Here is a 15390-nt window from a genome sequence, read left to right on the forward strand (position 1 = left end):
GAAAAGAGAGCTTTTCCCTTAAATTTGTTTAGAGAAAAGGGAAGTGGGAGGAAATGGGTGGAAGCTTTGGGCTTCCCCTGTTCTGCCAGTAACTAAAGATTTTAAGGCAAAGTACTACTTGGTAAAGCAGTTTAACTGTTAACATGAGGGGGTGACGTCCTCCAAAAAGCCATCCCCAGTCCCTCTTCAGGAAATCCTTGCCAGTTTCAGGAGTGGGCAGAGAATCAAGGGGTGCCTAAACCAAGGAAATGCAGCCAGAGGCTCAGCCAGCTCTTGCCCTGACTTACTGCGGACCACAGCCTTGGCACAAATCCCCTTGCAAAGCCTGCAAGACCAAATAAAGGAGATAAAATGCAGAATGTACTGTGATTAGAGGATCACTGAGTTAGTACAGTGTTTAAGAAATGTGGTCCAACTGTCTTCCTGCATCCGTACACTGTGACTACCTCTTAGGTAAGTTTACCTAAAATGTCCCAGGTTTCTCTTGCTAGCACTGTCTTCTAATGTCTCTAGCCCCTCCCCCAGCAACTGGGAACTCACCATCAAAATAAAAAATTCACTCACTGTTGAGGTGATCTGTGCATCCCACAATCTGATGTGCAGCACCCACCATTTGTGCAGTTCCGATGGGGGCTTGAAACGTGAATAAGTAAGACAGCAGCCTCCCTTGAAGGAACTCCCCTCAGGGTAGAGAATCCGGGCAGGGGTGCTGAGGTAAGAGTATGTGCAAGGCACAGTAGACCACAGAGCCTTGGGCAGCAGGAGGACAGTCAGAAGCAACCCGTGTGCAGTTATAAAGGTCAAGTGGAGTTGGGACAGGAAGATGCTCTTCTGGGCAAAGATGTTGCTGGGCCTGAAGAGAACCATAAGCAGCTTAGTTTTGCTTTTCTGGAACCATGACCATAAAACAGAGCCTGGCCATGGCCAGACAAGGATGGAAAAATTAACAGAAGGCATATCTAGAAGAGTCTTTCCTCAGGTAGAGAGATTCAGACCATATTATTTGGGCATTTAAGAGAGGGAGGTAAAAATGAGTCCCTCTATCGTGATCAATCTGCCCTATGAGTGGCCCATTTGATGATACCACAGGCCAAACAGCTTCAGCAAACAAGCACAGGGGGACTAGGTAAAGGGCACTGGGTTAGCATTCTACGCCTATGACAAAATACTAGAGATAAACAACTGATGGGGTCATGGTTTCAGAGATTTCAGTCTGTGGTTACATGGCCCTATTGCAGAAGACATTGTAGACATAAGGGGCAGAGGAAACCTGTTCACTTCATGGTGGTCAGGAAGTAAAAAGAAAAACAAGGAGCTTGAGGTCTCAATATCTCCTTCAAAGAACACCCCCAACCATCTAACTTCCTCCCACTAGCTCCTACCTCTTATAAATTTCACCACCTCTCAATAGCCTGAAGACAAAGAGCAAACCTTTGACAGATGTGCCTTGAAGGACATGCTAAATCCAAGCCAGAGTAGGTATATATAGCCCAAACTCGCAGACACAAAGTCCTGTTTGATCCACGTGTCACAGCTCACCTGCTACTGGGAGTCCTTTATAAGTACTCTGAGCGTCTGTGAACTCATCTGTAAAGTGGGTTGATGTGAGTGTCCAGTGGCATGCATGTAAAAGCCCTGGGATGTGAGGGATGATTAGATCTCTGCTGACATGAAACAAGTCTTCACATGTATTATTGAACCCATATGAGTAGCTGCATGGTATATGTGTACTATTAATCTTAAAGAACAAATTAAAGAAAAGACATACATTATATGAAATAGGAGAAAAAATGTGTAAGACGTCGCATCAAGTTAAAAATAGTCACCATTCGAGAAGAGGAATCAGATTAAGGTTGGCGTTAGAGACCAAAGAGAATTATTCTAGTCACTGCCTCTTTTTTGTGATAACACCATGGCCAAAAGCAACTTGGGGAGGAAAGGGTCTATTTGGCTTACAAGTTGCAGTCCATCATCAAGGGAAGTCAAGGCAGGAACCTGGAGGCAGGAGCTGAGGCAGAGACCATGGAAGAACACTGCTTACTGGTTTGTTCCCCTGGCCTGTGCTCAGCCTATTTTCTTATACAACTTAGGACCACCTGCCCAGGGGTGGTGTTGTCCACAGTGGGCTGGGCCCTATCCACATCAATCAGCAGTTAAGAAAATACCTCCCAGACATGGCCATAGGCCAATCCAATGGAGGTAATGCCTCATTTGAGGTGTGTCAAGTTGATGACTGTCACTATCCAGTGCATGGATTTAGCTTTATCTGTTTTCATTTTTATAGGGAGAACAGATCCCTTCATGGCTTATGTATTCAAAATTAATTGGAAAATAAACTGACAAAAGCCCTTGGCCGTGAGTAGTACTGGGCCGAGGCTCTTTCCCCGCTGCTTGCTTACACAGTAAAATCTGATGTCCCTGCAGTTCCATTTCCTAATTCACACTAATTCCAACCCAAGTCTGGGCCAGAGTTATTTTTGGCCCATTGTAGTCATTCAATAAATATTTGTAGAAGCCCTTCTCCAATAGGCTCAGTGCATCTCTCAGAAGTAGGCTAAAGGTCTCTCGCAGTAGACCACTGTTCCCAAGGCTATGGTGCCCCTGGAAAACACCAGAGAGACTGAACTAGGTCCCCAGCCCAGACCTTGACAAAACTGCTTCCCTCCAGCCTTCTGGTAGACCTCAACCCCTCAGAAAGTTCTCCCTCTATTCTGAGTTCAGGGCTTATTGGCTGAGAAAGGAAAGCAATTAGTGGCATCTCCCGTCTCCTTTGTATGGTCAAAAAAAGCCAAGGTTCCTCCTGACACACTCAAAAGCCCAGTGTCATGAAGGAAGACATCTGCAGGGGAAGCCTTGGCCTCCCCGGATGGGTGTAGGGACCTCACTGTCCCTTGGGGGGCTTTCTCCTGATTGAATATCTTTTCAAATATGTTACTTTTGAAATTAAAGAATTAGTATTCCTTTGATTAAATAATTGGCGAAACAAAAGCTGAATTTCACAAAAGCAAATTATCTTTTTAGAACTCAGATTAGCTGAGCCATTGTGATTAACGTGTGATTCTGAGGGGCAGAGCCAGAGGTACACAGAGCCCCTCCATTCCAGTAGTGCACAATGAGGGGTGTGTTCCTCTTCTGGAAGCAGGATGCAGTTGATGTCTATATCCTGTCTACACAACCCTTAAACACTTCCTGGGGCTGGCGGGTAGATTTCTTGAACTTAACTCAAATCGGAAACTACATCTAAGCTCTACTAAAAATGTAGCTGTTTGTAAAGGGGGGAAAATGAGGAAAGAATGGAATGAATTTACAGAGAAGCTTTGATCCTGGCTCCCGATCCCTCAGTGAGGCCATTACACCCTAAGACAGGATGTGACTTGAGACCTAGCCAGATGTAGATCTAAAGCCCCAACCCTCCCAACCTCCTGGAGTATGCACTTGATCCATTTTGCAAAGGAAGAAACGAAGGCCAGAGTGGGGAATGGAACAGCCCCGAGGTGACCCAAGGAGGGATCACCTGGGCCTGCCTCAGGATTCTGGACTCTGATCCCAAAGCTTTCTCTTCTACCATTAACTCTATTTTGTGTCTAGCAGCACTTGGGGTTACTATGAGCCTTTTCTTCATCAGGCCACTCCATGTGAGGCACTTTGAGACCTGGGAGCTGGCTGGAGGCACTGGGAACACATCACTACCCTGCTTATTTATGTGAATTACATACAGTACAGAGGGCCAAGCACTTAGACTTGGAAGAAAGCTCCTGTCTGGTCCCTGGATACCCAGAAGGAGAAAAGGAAAAGGAGAGGGAGGGAAAGAGGGAGGGAAGGAAGAAGTAGGCCCTTCACCTCTCCAGAGCTTACTGATGTTACAGAGTTTACAGATGACGAGACATGGGAGGTGTGGTCACTGGCTTCAGAGTCATCCAGCCTCCCTTTCCTCTGGAAGAAAAGAAGCTTTTCTGCTTCCTTCTCAGAAGAGCTCAGCCTGACACCCAGTGTCATAGCCCACCCTGAGGAAGCATAGCAGTCATCAGGCAGGAGGGCAGAGCCACTGCCCCTCCACGTCAGCACTGCCAGCACACAGTGCCACCCCCACACAGTGACACACTCACACGTAGGCCATAGGAACCAAGACAGACTCCCCCTGCCCAGCCAAGAAGTGGGAAAGGTGGAGTAGGGGGTAGGGGGTGGGGGTGCTGAACCAGCTGGGAACATAAGGAAGAACCATCCCCAACAATGCTGTAGAGGAGGAGGACCACGGAGGAGGGAGGGCCAGGTGAGTTCCAGGTCAGGTCAAAAAGGTGAGCAGGTGGGGCTGAGTCACACAGCCTACATAAGCCTGGATTAGAGCTGACTGATGCTGCTGGTGGAGGTTAGCACTCCCTGGGTGGGACCTTGGGTGAATATGAGCTTCAGAATGATGAGTTTAGCAGAATGCCCATGCTTGGGAGACCAGAGGATCCCTGTGGCTCCTTTAAACAAACCTCCCCCTTTCCAGGTCCCAGTGCTGCCACCTTTGTGTTTCAGTTGTCCCTGGAGTCCAGAGAGCAGCAGGGGTGGGCCAAGGCCCATCTCCTTGAGTACATCCTGTGAGCTGGGCTCCAGTCTGCATTTCCATCTCCATCTGGTCACTCAACATTATTAGATGCGCCACTGATCCAGGTTAACAGTGAGCAAGCTGAGGTCCAAAGTGACTAGGTACCTACCCAGAGTCACATGCTGTGACAACAGGGGTGAGGGACAGGAATGGGACTGAAACGTAGGTCCAACATAGTCCAAAGCACATTATGACTTGAGCTAACACAGCAGGGGTCCAATAAACCCTTAATGTTTCCGGTGAGAAGGGTCCTGTCACAGTTAGCTTTAGCTGTTAACTTGACACAAACTAGAGTCCCTTGGGAAAAGGACGCCTCAATTGAAGAACTGCCTCAAATTGGCCTGTGGGCATGTCTGTAAGGCATTTTCTTTTTTTTTCTTTTTCTTTTCTGTATATTGAGTGTTATACCTCCATGTAAGTGCACAGTGTCATGTAGTGCCCTGAGAGGTCAGAAGAGGGCGTCAAATTCCCCTAGAACTGGAGTTACAGATGGTTGTTAGCTGCCATGTGGGTGCTGGGAGCTGGGTCATCTGCAAGAGCAGTCAGTGCTCTTAACCACTGAGCTAACTCTCAAGGCCCCAGTAGGATGTATTCTTAATTGTTAATTGATGTAGGAAGGCCCAGCCCACTGTGGGCAGTGCCATCACTGGGCAGGTAGGCCTGCCTGAGCTGTATAAGAAAGCTAGCTGAGCATGAGCCAGAGAGGATGCAGTAAGCAGCATCTTTTCAAGATTTTTCCTTCAAGCTCCTGCCTGGTGCTCCTGCCTTGCATCTCTTGATGATAGATTATAACTGGAATACACCCTTTCCTCCCCGAGTTGCTTTTGGTCATGGTCACAGCAACAGAGACACAAACTAGGACAGGTCCCAAGCAAGAGTCAAGATTGAGCTGGAGATGGAGTTACAGGTAGTTGTGAGCCTCCTGATATGGGTTCTGAGAACCAAACTCAGGTCTTCTGGAGAAGCAGCAGGTGCACTTAAATACTGAGCCATCTCTCCAGCCCCCTACTATACTTTTCAAAATCACTCTTTCAGGGCACTTGGAACAGGGCAGACCCTGTAGGCTGTGATCATTAGAAGGATTGGTCTTGGTGAGATGAGGAACTTTGGAGTTTTGTGGGCAGAGGAGGGATGGGGTCTGATTTACATTGAACTTGGCCCTGGAAGAGAATGGCTGTGACACAAAGGCAAGAAACTGTCCCATCTAGGTGAGGGATAATGGTGGCTTGGGTTGGGAAGTAGCTGTGTGACATGATTAGAGGGACTCAGTTCTAAGAAACAAATGCCAGCATCCACGGTTTAGTGACACTGCTGAATTTCCTCCTATCTTGGGTTGTGGCACTGCAAGGCAGAGTCTTCAGAGAAGGAGACCAGGTGCAGCTTCAAGAATCTCAAGTTCTGAGCTTGAACAAGATGATTCTCAACTGCTTGTTTGACCCAATTGCCTAGCAAAGGCAGTAACAAAACCCACCCTAGGCTTGAAGTTGGTGTTTTGTTTTGAGACGGTCTCACTATATATCTCTGACCTAGAACTCACTATGTAGACACAGGCTGGCCTAGATCTCACGGAGATCTACCATACCTGGCAGCATAATTTTTATGCATAATTTTTATTCATTTTACCTATTATTTTCATTTTATGTGTATGAGTATATTGCCTGCATGTATGTAAGTGCACCCATGTCATGCAATGCCCACAGAGGTCAGAAGAGGGCATCAGATTCCCCCAGCACCTAAGTTATAGACAGTTGTTACCTGCCATGTGGGTGCTGGGAATCTGCAAGAGCAGCCAGTGCTCCTAACAGCTAAGCCATCTCTCCAACCTCTCGCCAATCCCTTTATATATACTTTTTCCAAACAAATTTTTTAGCACGGAAGGCTGGAGAAATGGCTCGCCTCTTGCAGATGACCCAAGTTCAGTTCTCAGTGCCCACATGGGATCTGTGATAGTTTGAATAAGAAATGTCTCCCACAGGCTCATGTATTTTGAACACATGGGTTGGTAGTGCTGTTTGAGGAGGTTTTAGAGCCTTTAGAAGGTGGAACTTTGCTGGAGGAAGTATGTCACTGGGGTTAGGCTTTACGGTTTTATAGCCTTGACCCACTTCCTGTTCTTTCCCTCTGCTTCTTGTGTGTGGATGAAAAAGTGATCAGCCAGCTCCTGCTCCATGCTTTCTCTGCCTTGATGGACTCTATCCCTCTGGATCATAAGCCAAAATAAACTCTTTTCTCCTTTAAGTAACTTTTGCCATATTTTATCACAGCAACAGAAAGTAACTAATACAGGATCCTATGCCCTCTTTTAGCCCACATATATACCATGTACACACACACAAACACACACAATTAAAAATAAATCTTTAAAAACTTTTAGCATAAACCAGGTGTGGCTTTAATCCCAGCACTCAGAAGGCAGAGGCAGGTGGATCACTGTGAGATTGAAATCAGTCTACAACAGTACCATGCCAGCTGGGCTACAAGGAAGCCCTGTCTCAAAACAACAACCATAACAATAAAAACTTTTAGCAGAAAAGCAAAGATAGCTAGATTCATAAGTAACAACACCCTATGAGTGATCACAAGCAGATGTGAGATTAGCAGACACTGGCCATAATGTAATTATACTTGTTATGGTCAAGGAGATTAAAAGTCATGCCTAAAGATTCTGTGGAAGTAACCCAACAGCCTGGCCCCAAGGTGAGGGCATGTGGTTAGAGGAGAGCTTCACTAAAGGTTGCTTTCGAAGGTATGGAAAAGCAAATAACCCCAGGAGACACCTAGAGCTGGGACCCCAAGGCTGGCACCGGTGGACTGCTTGTCTTACACCAAGGCTTAGTAGGGCAGAGAGAGAAAATGTTCACTGGAACCCAGAAGTGCCAACTGATGGGAAGTGGGATGTCTGCTGAGGGACCAACAGCCAATCTGGACTACTCAGGGGAGAACTTGGGAATACATACCAAAACTTCACTTTTCCCCCCTCCTTCTAGTCTGTCACAGGTGCCTCCCACAAGCTGATTTCAACAAGACAAAAAGGAGAGCATTGGTGTAGGCCAACATCTAAACACGTGGAGAGAGTGGAGAGGCAGAATTGCCCTAGAGGCACACAGAGGTCTTGAACTATGACACAGAACACCTGAGAAGGAGCCAAAGCAAATTCCAGGACTGAAAAATATAATAATGAAGCTGAGTAACTCAGGCTGGGGACACGGCTCAGTCTGCACAGTGCTTGCCTTGCAAACACGAGGACCTGAGTCTGATCCTAAGAGCTCATGTTTTTTGTTTTTTTTTTTTTTTTAAAAAATGCTGAATATGGTGGCAAGTGTCTGTAATCCCAGCACTGGGAAAGTGGAGGCAGAGGACCCATGAGACTTGTTGGCCAGCCAGTCTAGTCTACTTGACGAGCTCTAATCCAGTGAGAGACCTCGTTCAAAAAAAATGTGGGTGGCTCCTGAGGAATGTTCTCTGGGGTACACACACACACACACACACACACACACACACATACACACACACACACAAGTAATTCAATGAACAAGTTTTAAATGGATTAAACATAGCCAAAGAGAGACTCAGTGAACTGGAAAAATAGATCAAAAGAAACGATGCAATTTATAAACAAAGAGATTAAAAGCAGAACAAAGTAGACAATAGGACACAGGCGATGTTCAAAAACATGTAGTTGATAACATTCCAGAGCACTGAAAAAAGCATCAACCTGCAGGTTCAGTAAGTTCAATGAACTTAGCATTCACACTTGCTTATTATAGTGACCCTCTAGAGACAGAGCCAGAGCTATCGATGGCAGATGATGAGCAAGATGATGGACCTGCCATCATTTTGATGAGCCTGAAGCAAACTCAGAGAATTTGGAAGTTGCTCACCTGGCTCCTGTAATCCTTTATGTTTGAGCCTCAAACCCTGAAATTCTTCTGAGTAGCTTGATAAGAGGCCACTTGGCTGTTTCTAGACCCTTCCCTCATTCCTATACACTTGAGTCCACAACTCCTCTCTTGCCTGGAGACCTCACAGCCTCCTGCTGCAGCCCAGCCTCCACACTGACCATGGGGCAGACATTGCAGATTGCCACAGGGGTATGTGCCCTTCCTCACACTTCTGTGCTTCTGTTTCCATGGTGGGAGACTTCCCTTTAGTACTCCAGGCTCCCCTGGACCCCCAACCAGGGGAGATGGGTGGTGGATTCTGCCTGCTGAGTTAGAGACAGCATCTAACTAGGGGTCCAACTCTTCTTTGCTTTTCTCTTTGGACAGGAGGCTGCCTACAAAGAGCTGTGCTCTGCTCTGCCCTCTCCTATCCCTATCCAGGGAAGCCTGTGTTTTATATATCTGTCCTGCCTCTGCCTGTTGGAGTCTGTCTGACAAACCCTGTGGTTCACCATCAAGAAGCTCTCCCTCCCACTAGAGTGAAGTCACATTTGTTTACAACATAGATAGAAACAAGAATGTTTTGTGTTTGGTGGTCTCAAACTCCAGAGTAAAATATTATAATCCATCTAACTTAAAATGCTTCCAGGCCCTTAACTGCCTGTAGAAGAAAGTTTTACAAAAGTTAACACAGCAATCTGTGTCCTCTACCATCCAGTTCCCATCTGCTTAGCGCTCTGAGTTGACAGCAGCCCACCTTCTGTGTTTAAGCATTCCTATCCAGTGTGTAGCTAGCTCTGGGGGGGCTCTGCTACTCATCCAGGTCACCAAATACCTGGATGAACCAACTTAAGGAGGAAAGAGGGTGAAAGTCCATCATGGAGGGGAAGGCATGGTGGTGGGACTAGCTATGGCAGCCGACCAGGAGGCAGAGAGCTTGGGGTAAGAGCCAACATGGGTATCACTTTCAAAGGTTTGCCTCTAGTGATCTACTTTTACCAGCCAAACCCTTCTTCTTAAAGGCTCACAGCCTTCAAAATAGCACCCTAGGCTGGGGATGAAGGGTGTAAAACATGAGCCTATGGGGGGAACATTTCAGATTTTCAGATTCAACTCATAACAGAAATTTTTGTAGAAAGGTTCTCTCTCTCTCCTCTCTCTCTCCTCTCTCATTCTCCTCCATCGCTCTAGGGGAAGCCACATCATAACCAGTGTCCTGAAGAGGTCGATATAGAGGAACCTAGACTCATTATCCTCAGGCACTGGAACATATGTATTATTTTAAAGTTTTAAGTTTGGGCTAATTTGTTACATAGCAATAGGTAACTATTGCACTCAGTTTACCTCTCTCCACTTGACTAATTCCTTCTTGTTCTTCCTCAGACTCCTCCTCCTCCTGGAAGCCTTCCCTAACTTCCTGTCCAAGATCAAATGATTTAACCTTTCAGTATCTTCTCTAGCTTCTCTGGTTAACACTACTTGAACTTTACCTTATAGAACTACTCTATTCCCATCTAATTCAGTGTGTATACAAGGATGAAGCTCACTTCACCCCAGGCCCTGAGGGCTGGTAGTCAGCCTATGCCTGGTTTGTCAGGACAGTCATTCCCTGGAGGTCATTATTCAGGGCTATGATCTAAGCCAAGCCCTTCGGGTAAGCCAGGAGCCTTTACAGGAGGTGCTAGGAAAAAGGTGACCTTTTTTTGTGGGAGTTACTAGCTGAGAATATGTCAGCTTGGAGCTACATTCTGTCAACACACAGGGAGGCCCACTTCAAAAAGTAGCCAGAAGAAATGAGTCTGAGGATGGAGAGCGATGCATTCCTGATGCAATTGTTGAGATACCTGGATTTGGCTGTACCTGAAACTCACATCTCCTCTCCTCTCTCCTCCAGTCCCCTCCTCTCCTGCCGTGGGCAGTGTGCATTGATTTGAGATGATTTCATTCACTTTCAGCTAAAAGTTCAGATCAATTCATCCTTATGGCTAGAGTCAAGGACCTCTCACCCTGGGCTCCTAGACATTGGAGCTTCCCTTACTCTACTTAAAAGACTGCACCTGGCATTGCTACCCTACCCCTGATTTTTACCCCACACTTTTGCCAACCTCCTCTCCTGTTTCTTGAAACCAGAGCTATGTCATGGTCATCTCTACATGCAGAAACCTCCCATAAGGAGATGCTCAGTGAATAATCGCGTAAGGAATGAGAAAGAGCCTTCTGGTTGGCTACAGGACTTGATTTGTCAAGCTCTCTTGAATCACTTTTCTGGGGGAAGTCATACTGCCATAATCTAAGGATACTTAGGCATGTATCCTTAACCTAAGTTTTAAGTATCCTTAGGTTATGGCAATAGGACTTTCCCCAGAAATGTGATTCAAGAAAGCCTGATGGAAGAAAGAACAGTCACATTTTCAGAGACCTATTTTCTGAGATCTAAGTTCCCTCAAGACCTCAAAGGACTTGACAAAGTGTTATTGTATTTTAATCTCTCTATCCGGACCAGGCTGAGCTAGCCACTCCTTTGGAACACAAACCAGTCTCCCATTACAGAAAAACAAATCTGACCTAGCCATTCCCTGCCTAAAACAACTTTCAGTGATGTTTCTGATAGGAGTAGGTAGAAGAGAACAGCCTGTGCACTCGGGGAAGCTTCTCTCCATAGGGCATTCTGTTGGTTTTGGATTGATTACGGATTGATCTATTCAGCTAGCATCTCACAATAGGTTTTCAGGATGGTGTGTTTGTTACCTGTTGGTATGTGCTGCATCATCGATCAGGACAAACTTGGGGGCTTAAAACAATAAACATGGGGCTGGAGAGATGGCTCAGTGGTTAAGAGCACCCACTGCTCTTGCAGAGGACCTGGTTTTGAGTCCCAGCACCCACATGGCAGTTAACAATCATCCATAACTCCAGTTCTAGGGGATCTGACACCCTCTTCGGACTCTGCGGGCATTGTACGATGCATATGCACTTACACACATGCAGGCAATACACTCATACATAAAATGAAAATAATAAAACATTAAAAACAACAACAGGGGCTGGAGAGATGGCTCAGCGGTTAAGAACACTGGTTCTTGCAGAAGACCCAGGTTCGAATCCCAGCCCCACATGGTAGCTAACAACTGTCTTTAACTCCAGTTCCAGGGGATCCGACAGCCTCTTCTGACCTCCTAGGGCACTGCATGACACAGGTGCACTTACCTACATGCAGGCACACATACATATACATACACACATACACGTAAAATAAAAATAATAAAAATTTAAAAAACAACAAACATTTGCTGTCTGCAGAAATCTAGCTGTGATTCAGCTGGATGCCTCCAATCCAAGGCATCTCAGAGGCCCAGTCAAAGTATCTGCCAGGGCTGTAATGTCCTAAGGTACATCTGTGGCTGAATGAGCTCTATCCAAGCTTCTGGATGTTATAAAGCCTGAGAAGATTCACTAGCAAGCTCTCGCATGGGGTTCTCCATGAGGCAGTCTCATAACACAGTTGCTGCCTTTTCTAAGCAACTGACCCAATAGACCTTGTTGAGTAAGTATGAGACAGACTGTGGTTTATAACCTAATCTCAGAAGAAACATCAACCTGCCATGTTCAGTTCATGAGACATAAGTTAGTGAGTCTAGCCGGTATTCACAGGAAGGAGATGACGCAGAGTCTGAGCACTGGGAAGTGCAGCCATGAGGGTTGCCTCAGGCTATCTGCCACAGGTAAGGAAGGAATTACTACCCTGTGTTTCAGGCATAGACTCAGCCAGTCAAGCAATGCCTCCAGCTCACCCAGCTAGAGACTTCTGGACTCCAAAAGTGATTTTCCTTTCCCCAGGCTGACTGGGATGAGATAGAGGAAGACTAGGAGAATGAATTGACAGAATGAGGATAAAGGCCATGTGATCTTTGACTGTAATGGAACTGGTTACCCATGATTCAGTAGTTTAAACAAGTATTTTCATACAGTTTCTAGAGATCAGGAATTCAGGAACAGCTTAGCTGGGTGGTTCTGCCTCAGGATCCCTCCTAGGACAGGAGTTAAAGTGTGGGCCAGGCTGTGGCTTTGATGCTTGACCTTGAGGCTCAGCTTCCGGGGTGGCTCCCCCCTCCCGGGCTGTGGCAGGAAGCCTTGCTATACGAACCCCTCTAAGAGAATCATGCCTAAGTATCCTTAGATTATGGCAGTAGGAAGTAAGATACCCTTAGGAAAGTGATTCAAGAGAGCCCTTGACGGAAGGCATGGAGTATTTTGTAACCTACCCTCAGGAGTCAAACCTTCTGTAATATCCTGTTGGATACAGGCCAGACCTATTCATTGTAGGAAGTGATTATACAAGGGGCTGGGGATGCCAGGTGAGGTCCACTGGAGGCTAGATACCACAGGGTCCCACAATCCCCAAACTCAGCTGTCACTAGTCACCATTATACTCAGAGACCCAGAGTATTCCCAGGAGTTGCATCACACAGTTTCCTTCACTCTGTCTTCCATTGTCTTCTGGGTGGATGGACACATGGGATGACAGTCTGCTTTGCTTCCAAACCTCAGAAGTCACCACAGATCTTTTTGTTGAAGTACCCCTACTCCACATCTACCCTCTCTGTCCTGTGGACAGCCTTTCTCCATGCCTTCCACATGTCCCTCTCTATACACATGGAGGCTCCAGGCGGATCCTGGGACAGGACAATGAACAGCCCACCCACTCTCCTTCAGGAAGCTTCTACTTAAGTTGGGAGTGTAGGTACTAGTCAGTTAATCCAATTACACATTGTGCCAAGTTCTCCCCAAGGAAACCTATATGGCATTATGGGATCAGATAATCAGGTACTGGCCTATTCCCTGTGCAGTATTTGAGCAGCCAAGTAATTAGGCTGGGCAAGTGGGTTAGCATTAGGTACAGATGTAAGTCTCCAACCATCCAAAAGAACAGTAGTTTCAATAAGATGAATGTTTCTATCTTGGGACCACTCAGCGACAAGACCTGGGCTCCTTCTGTTTCGCGGCTCTGTTCTGTGGGGTTTCCATTTCATGGTTCAGGATAGTGACACCCACACTCCAGGCAGTCACATAGAGAAAGGACACAGAGGGTAAAGAGCATACACCAACTATTCCTAAAGCCACCTTAACATAATTCTCCCTTCCTTTCAACAGACAGAATTCAGCTGAACAGCCACGTTAGCTGCAAGGGAAGCTGGGAAATGCAAGTTTTATAGGCCTAGCTAAAAATTGGGATCTTCCTTCTGGTGCAAAAAATAGCAACACTAGTCAATCCTATCTTGTGTTTGCTCTGTGCTGGGCATTTGTTGCCCTTGAGAGTCATGGTAAGTGGGCATCTGAGATGGTTTAATGGGTCTGGACTGATGATGAGGCTGAGGATGGTCCCTGTGATTCCCAAATAGCTCATCTCTGAACCACCTTCTGACTAGTGAATACTTGAAATCAAATACCCACACCACATGACTTCCATCCTACACAGGGAGAAAAGTCACCTGTACCCTGTGGTTGCTGAAGGCCTCCTGAGTCTTCCTGCTGCTCCAAGGTTCCAGTAAAGGCTGAGGTTTCTTCCTCTCCTCTAAGAGAATCAGGCTGCTTGTTGAGTGAATGAATGGATGAATGAATGACCAGAAGGGGAATGTGGGCTGTGAGAAAGGAGAGGAAACTGGTGGGACCATGGTTCCTTCTCGCCAGACCCTGAACTTTACTGCCCATTTGTCTTCTGGGAAATCAGGTTACCTGCTTCCCTCTGTCCACATGAACAAACTGCCCACAGGTCCTGCTTTTTTTTTTTTTAAATCTTGGGCCCCACTTTTCCTCCTTGGGTTGTTTTTCAATCACCACAATTTTGAAGAAGGGTCAGCAACAGAACCCAGGGAAGTTCAGAGATCAGGTTGCCTTCTCCACATGTTTGGAGTTGGTTCAACTGCCATGTCTTTTAGTCCAGCAAGCTGAGGGGAGTTGTCCTGGATTTCTGTGGTTTTTGAGAACTGAGGCTCGATGGGCAATCAGCTCTGCCATTTGGGGCTGAGTCGCTGTGCACACTCAGCACCTTTGATAAACTTCCACGGACCTGACTCCAGGTAGGTGCTCAATGAATACAGGTTGGTGCCCACCATAAATGGAAGCTGATGGAAGCAGACAGCTGACCCCAACTCCAACAGGTGGAAAAACTCTAAGTGTCAACCTGCTCACTAAGCCAGGTTCCCAATTTTCTCCTTTGATGCCCAGGAAAAGCCCTGGTGAGTAGGTGTGCAGATGGAGAAGCGAGTGACAGCTCCCTTTGGTGACTTTCCTGGGAGGCACTGCAGGGGCGCTAGAGGTGGGCTAACTTTCCCAATCCAGGACTGCGACCCCCTCCCCCAATATTAGGCCCTCACTCAAAACTAGTACCATGCAAGGACCCCAACCTGCATCCTCTCTGAACTTCACAAGCCCGTGGCTTTGTTTTAATACAAAAACACCACTGTGAGAGGCAGAGGGATTTGCACTGAAGCCCCACACAGAAGGGGAAAACAGTGCAGAGGCTTAAAGGGACAGATGCAGAGTCCAGGGAACGACCTTCCCCTGGCGGCCCGGGCAACATCCCTCCCCAGCTCACTGGCCCTCGGGCCTCTTTAACCGAGCGGCGGAAGGGGCGGCCGGGGGCGGCGGGCGGCGCCCAATGGGCTGCGCGGAGCGTCACTTCCCGGCGGCGGGAGGCGAGTGGCGAGTGTCGGGCCGGCTGGCGGGGGCGGGGCGGCCGAGGAGGCGTTGGCAGCGGGACCCACGCGGCGCTGCGGCCCGCTTGGCCTGCAACGCTCTCACCCGTGCGGCGGCACGATGCCCTTTGACTTCAGGAGGTGAGTGTGTCCCGGACCCGAGCCCTCTCTGCAGCCGTAGACAACCTCCCCACCCCCCCCGGCTGCATGCAGTCTCCGGTGC

The 15390-nt window shown here is 47.3% G+C and overlaps 1 protein-coding gene across 1 annotated transcript in view; it reads left to right on the forward strand.

Annotated features, from left to right (window-relative positions):
• Window positions 1–15103: 15103 nt before the first annotated feature.
• The window catches only part of Ergic1 (endoplasmic reticulum-golgi intermediate compartment 1), a 117129-nt gene continuing 116842 nt past the window's right edge, over window positions 15104–15390 (forward strand). The window contains exon 1 of the mRNA XM_017802640.2: window positions 15104–15308. Within this exon, the coding sequence (XP_017658129.1) occupies window positions 15289–15308 (20 nt within the window). The 5' untranslated portion in view covers window positions 15104–15288. The remainder of the gene's footprint in view (window positions 15309–15390) is intronic.

This window comes from Nannospalax galili, unplaced genomic scaffold (genome assembly GCF_000622305.1).
Source record: "Nannospalax galili isolate Female #2095 unplaced genomic scaffold, S.galili_v1.0 scaffold104, whole genome shotgun sequence".
In the NCBI taxonomy this organism is placed as follows: Eukaryota; Metazoa; Chordata; class Mammalia; order Rodentia; family Spalacidae; genus Nannospalax; species Nannospalax galili.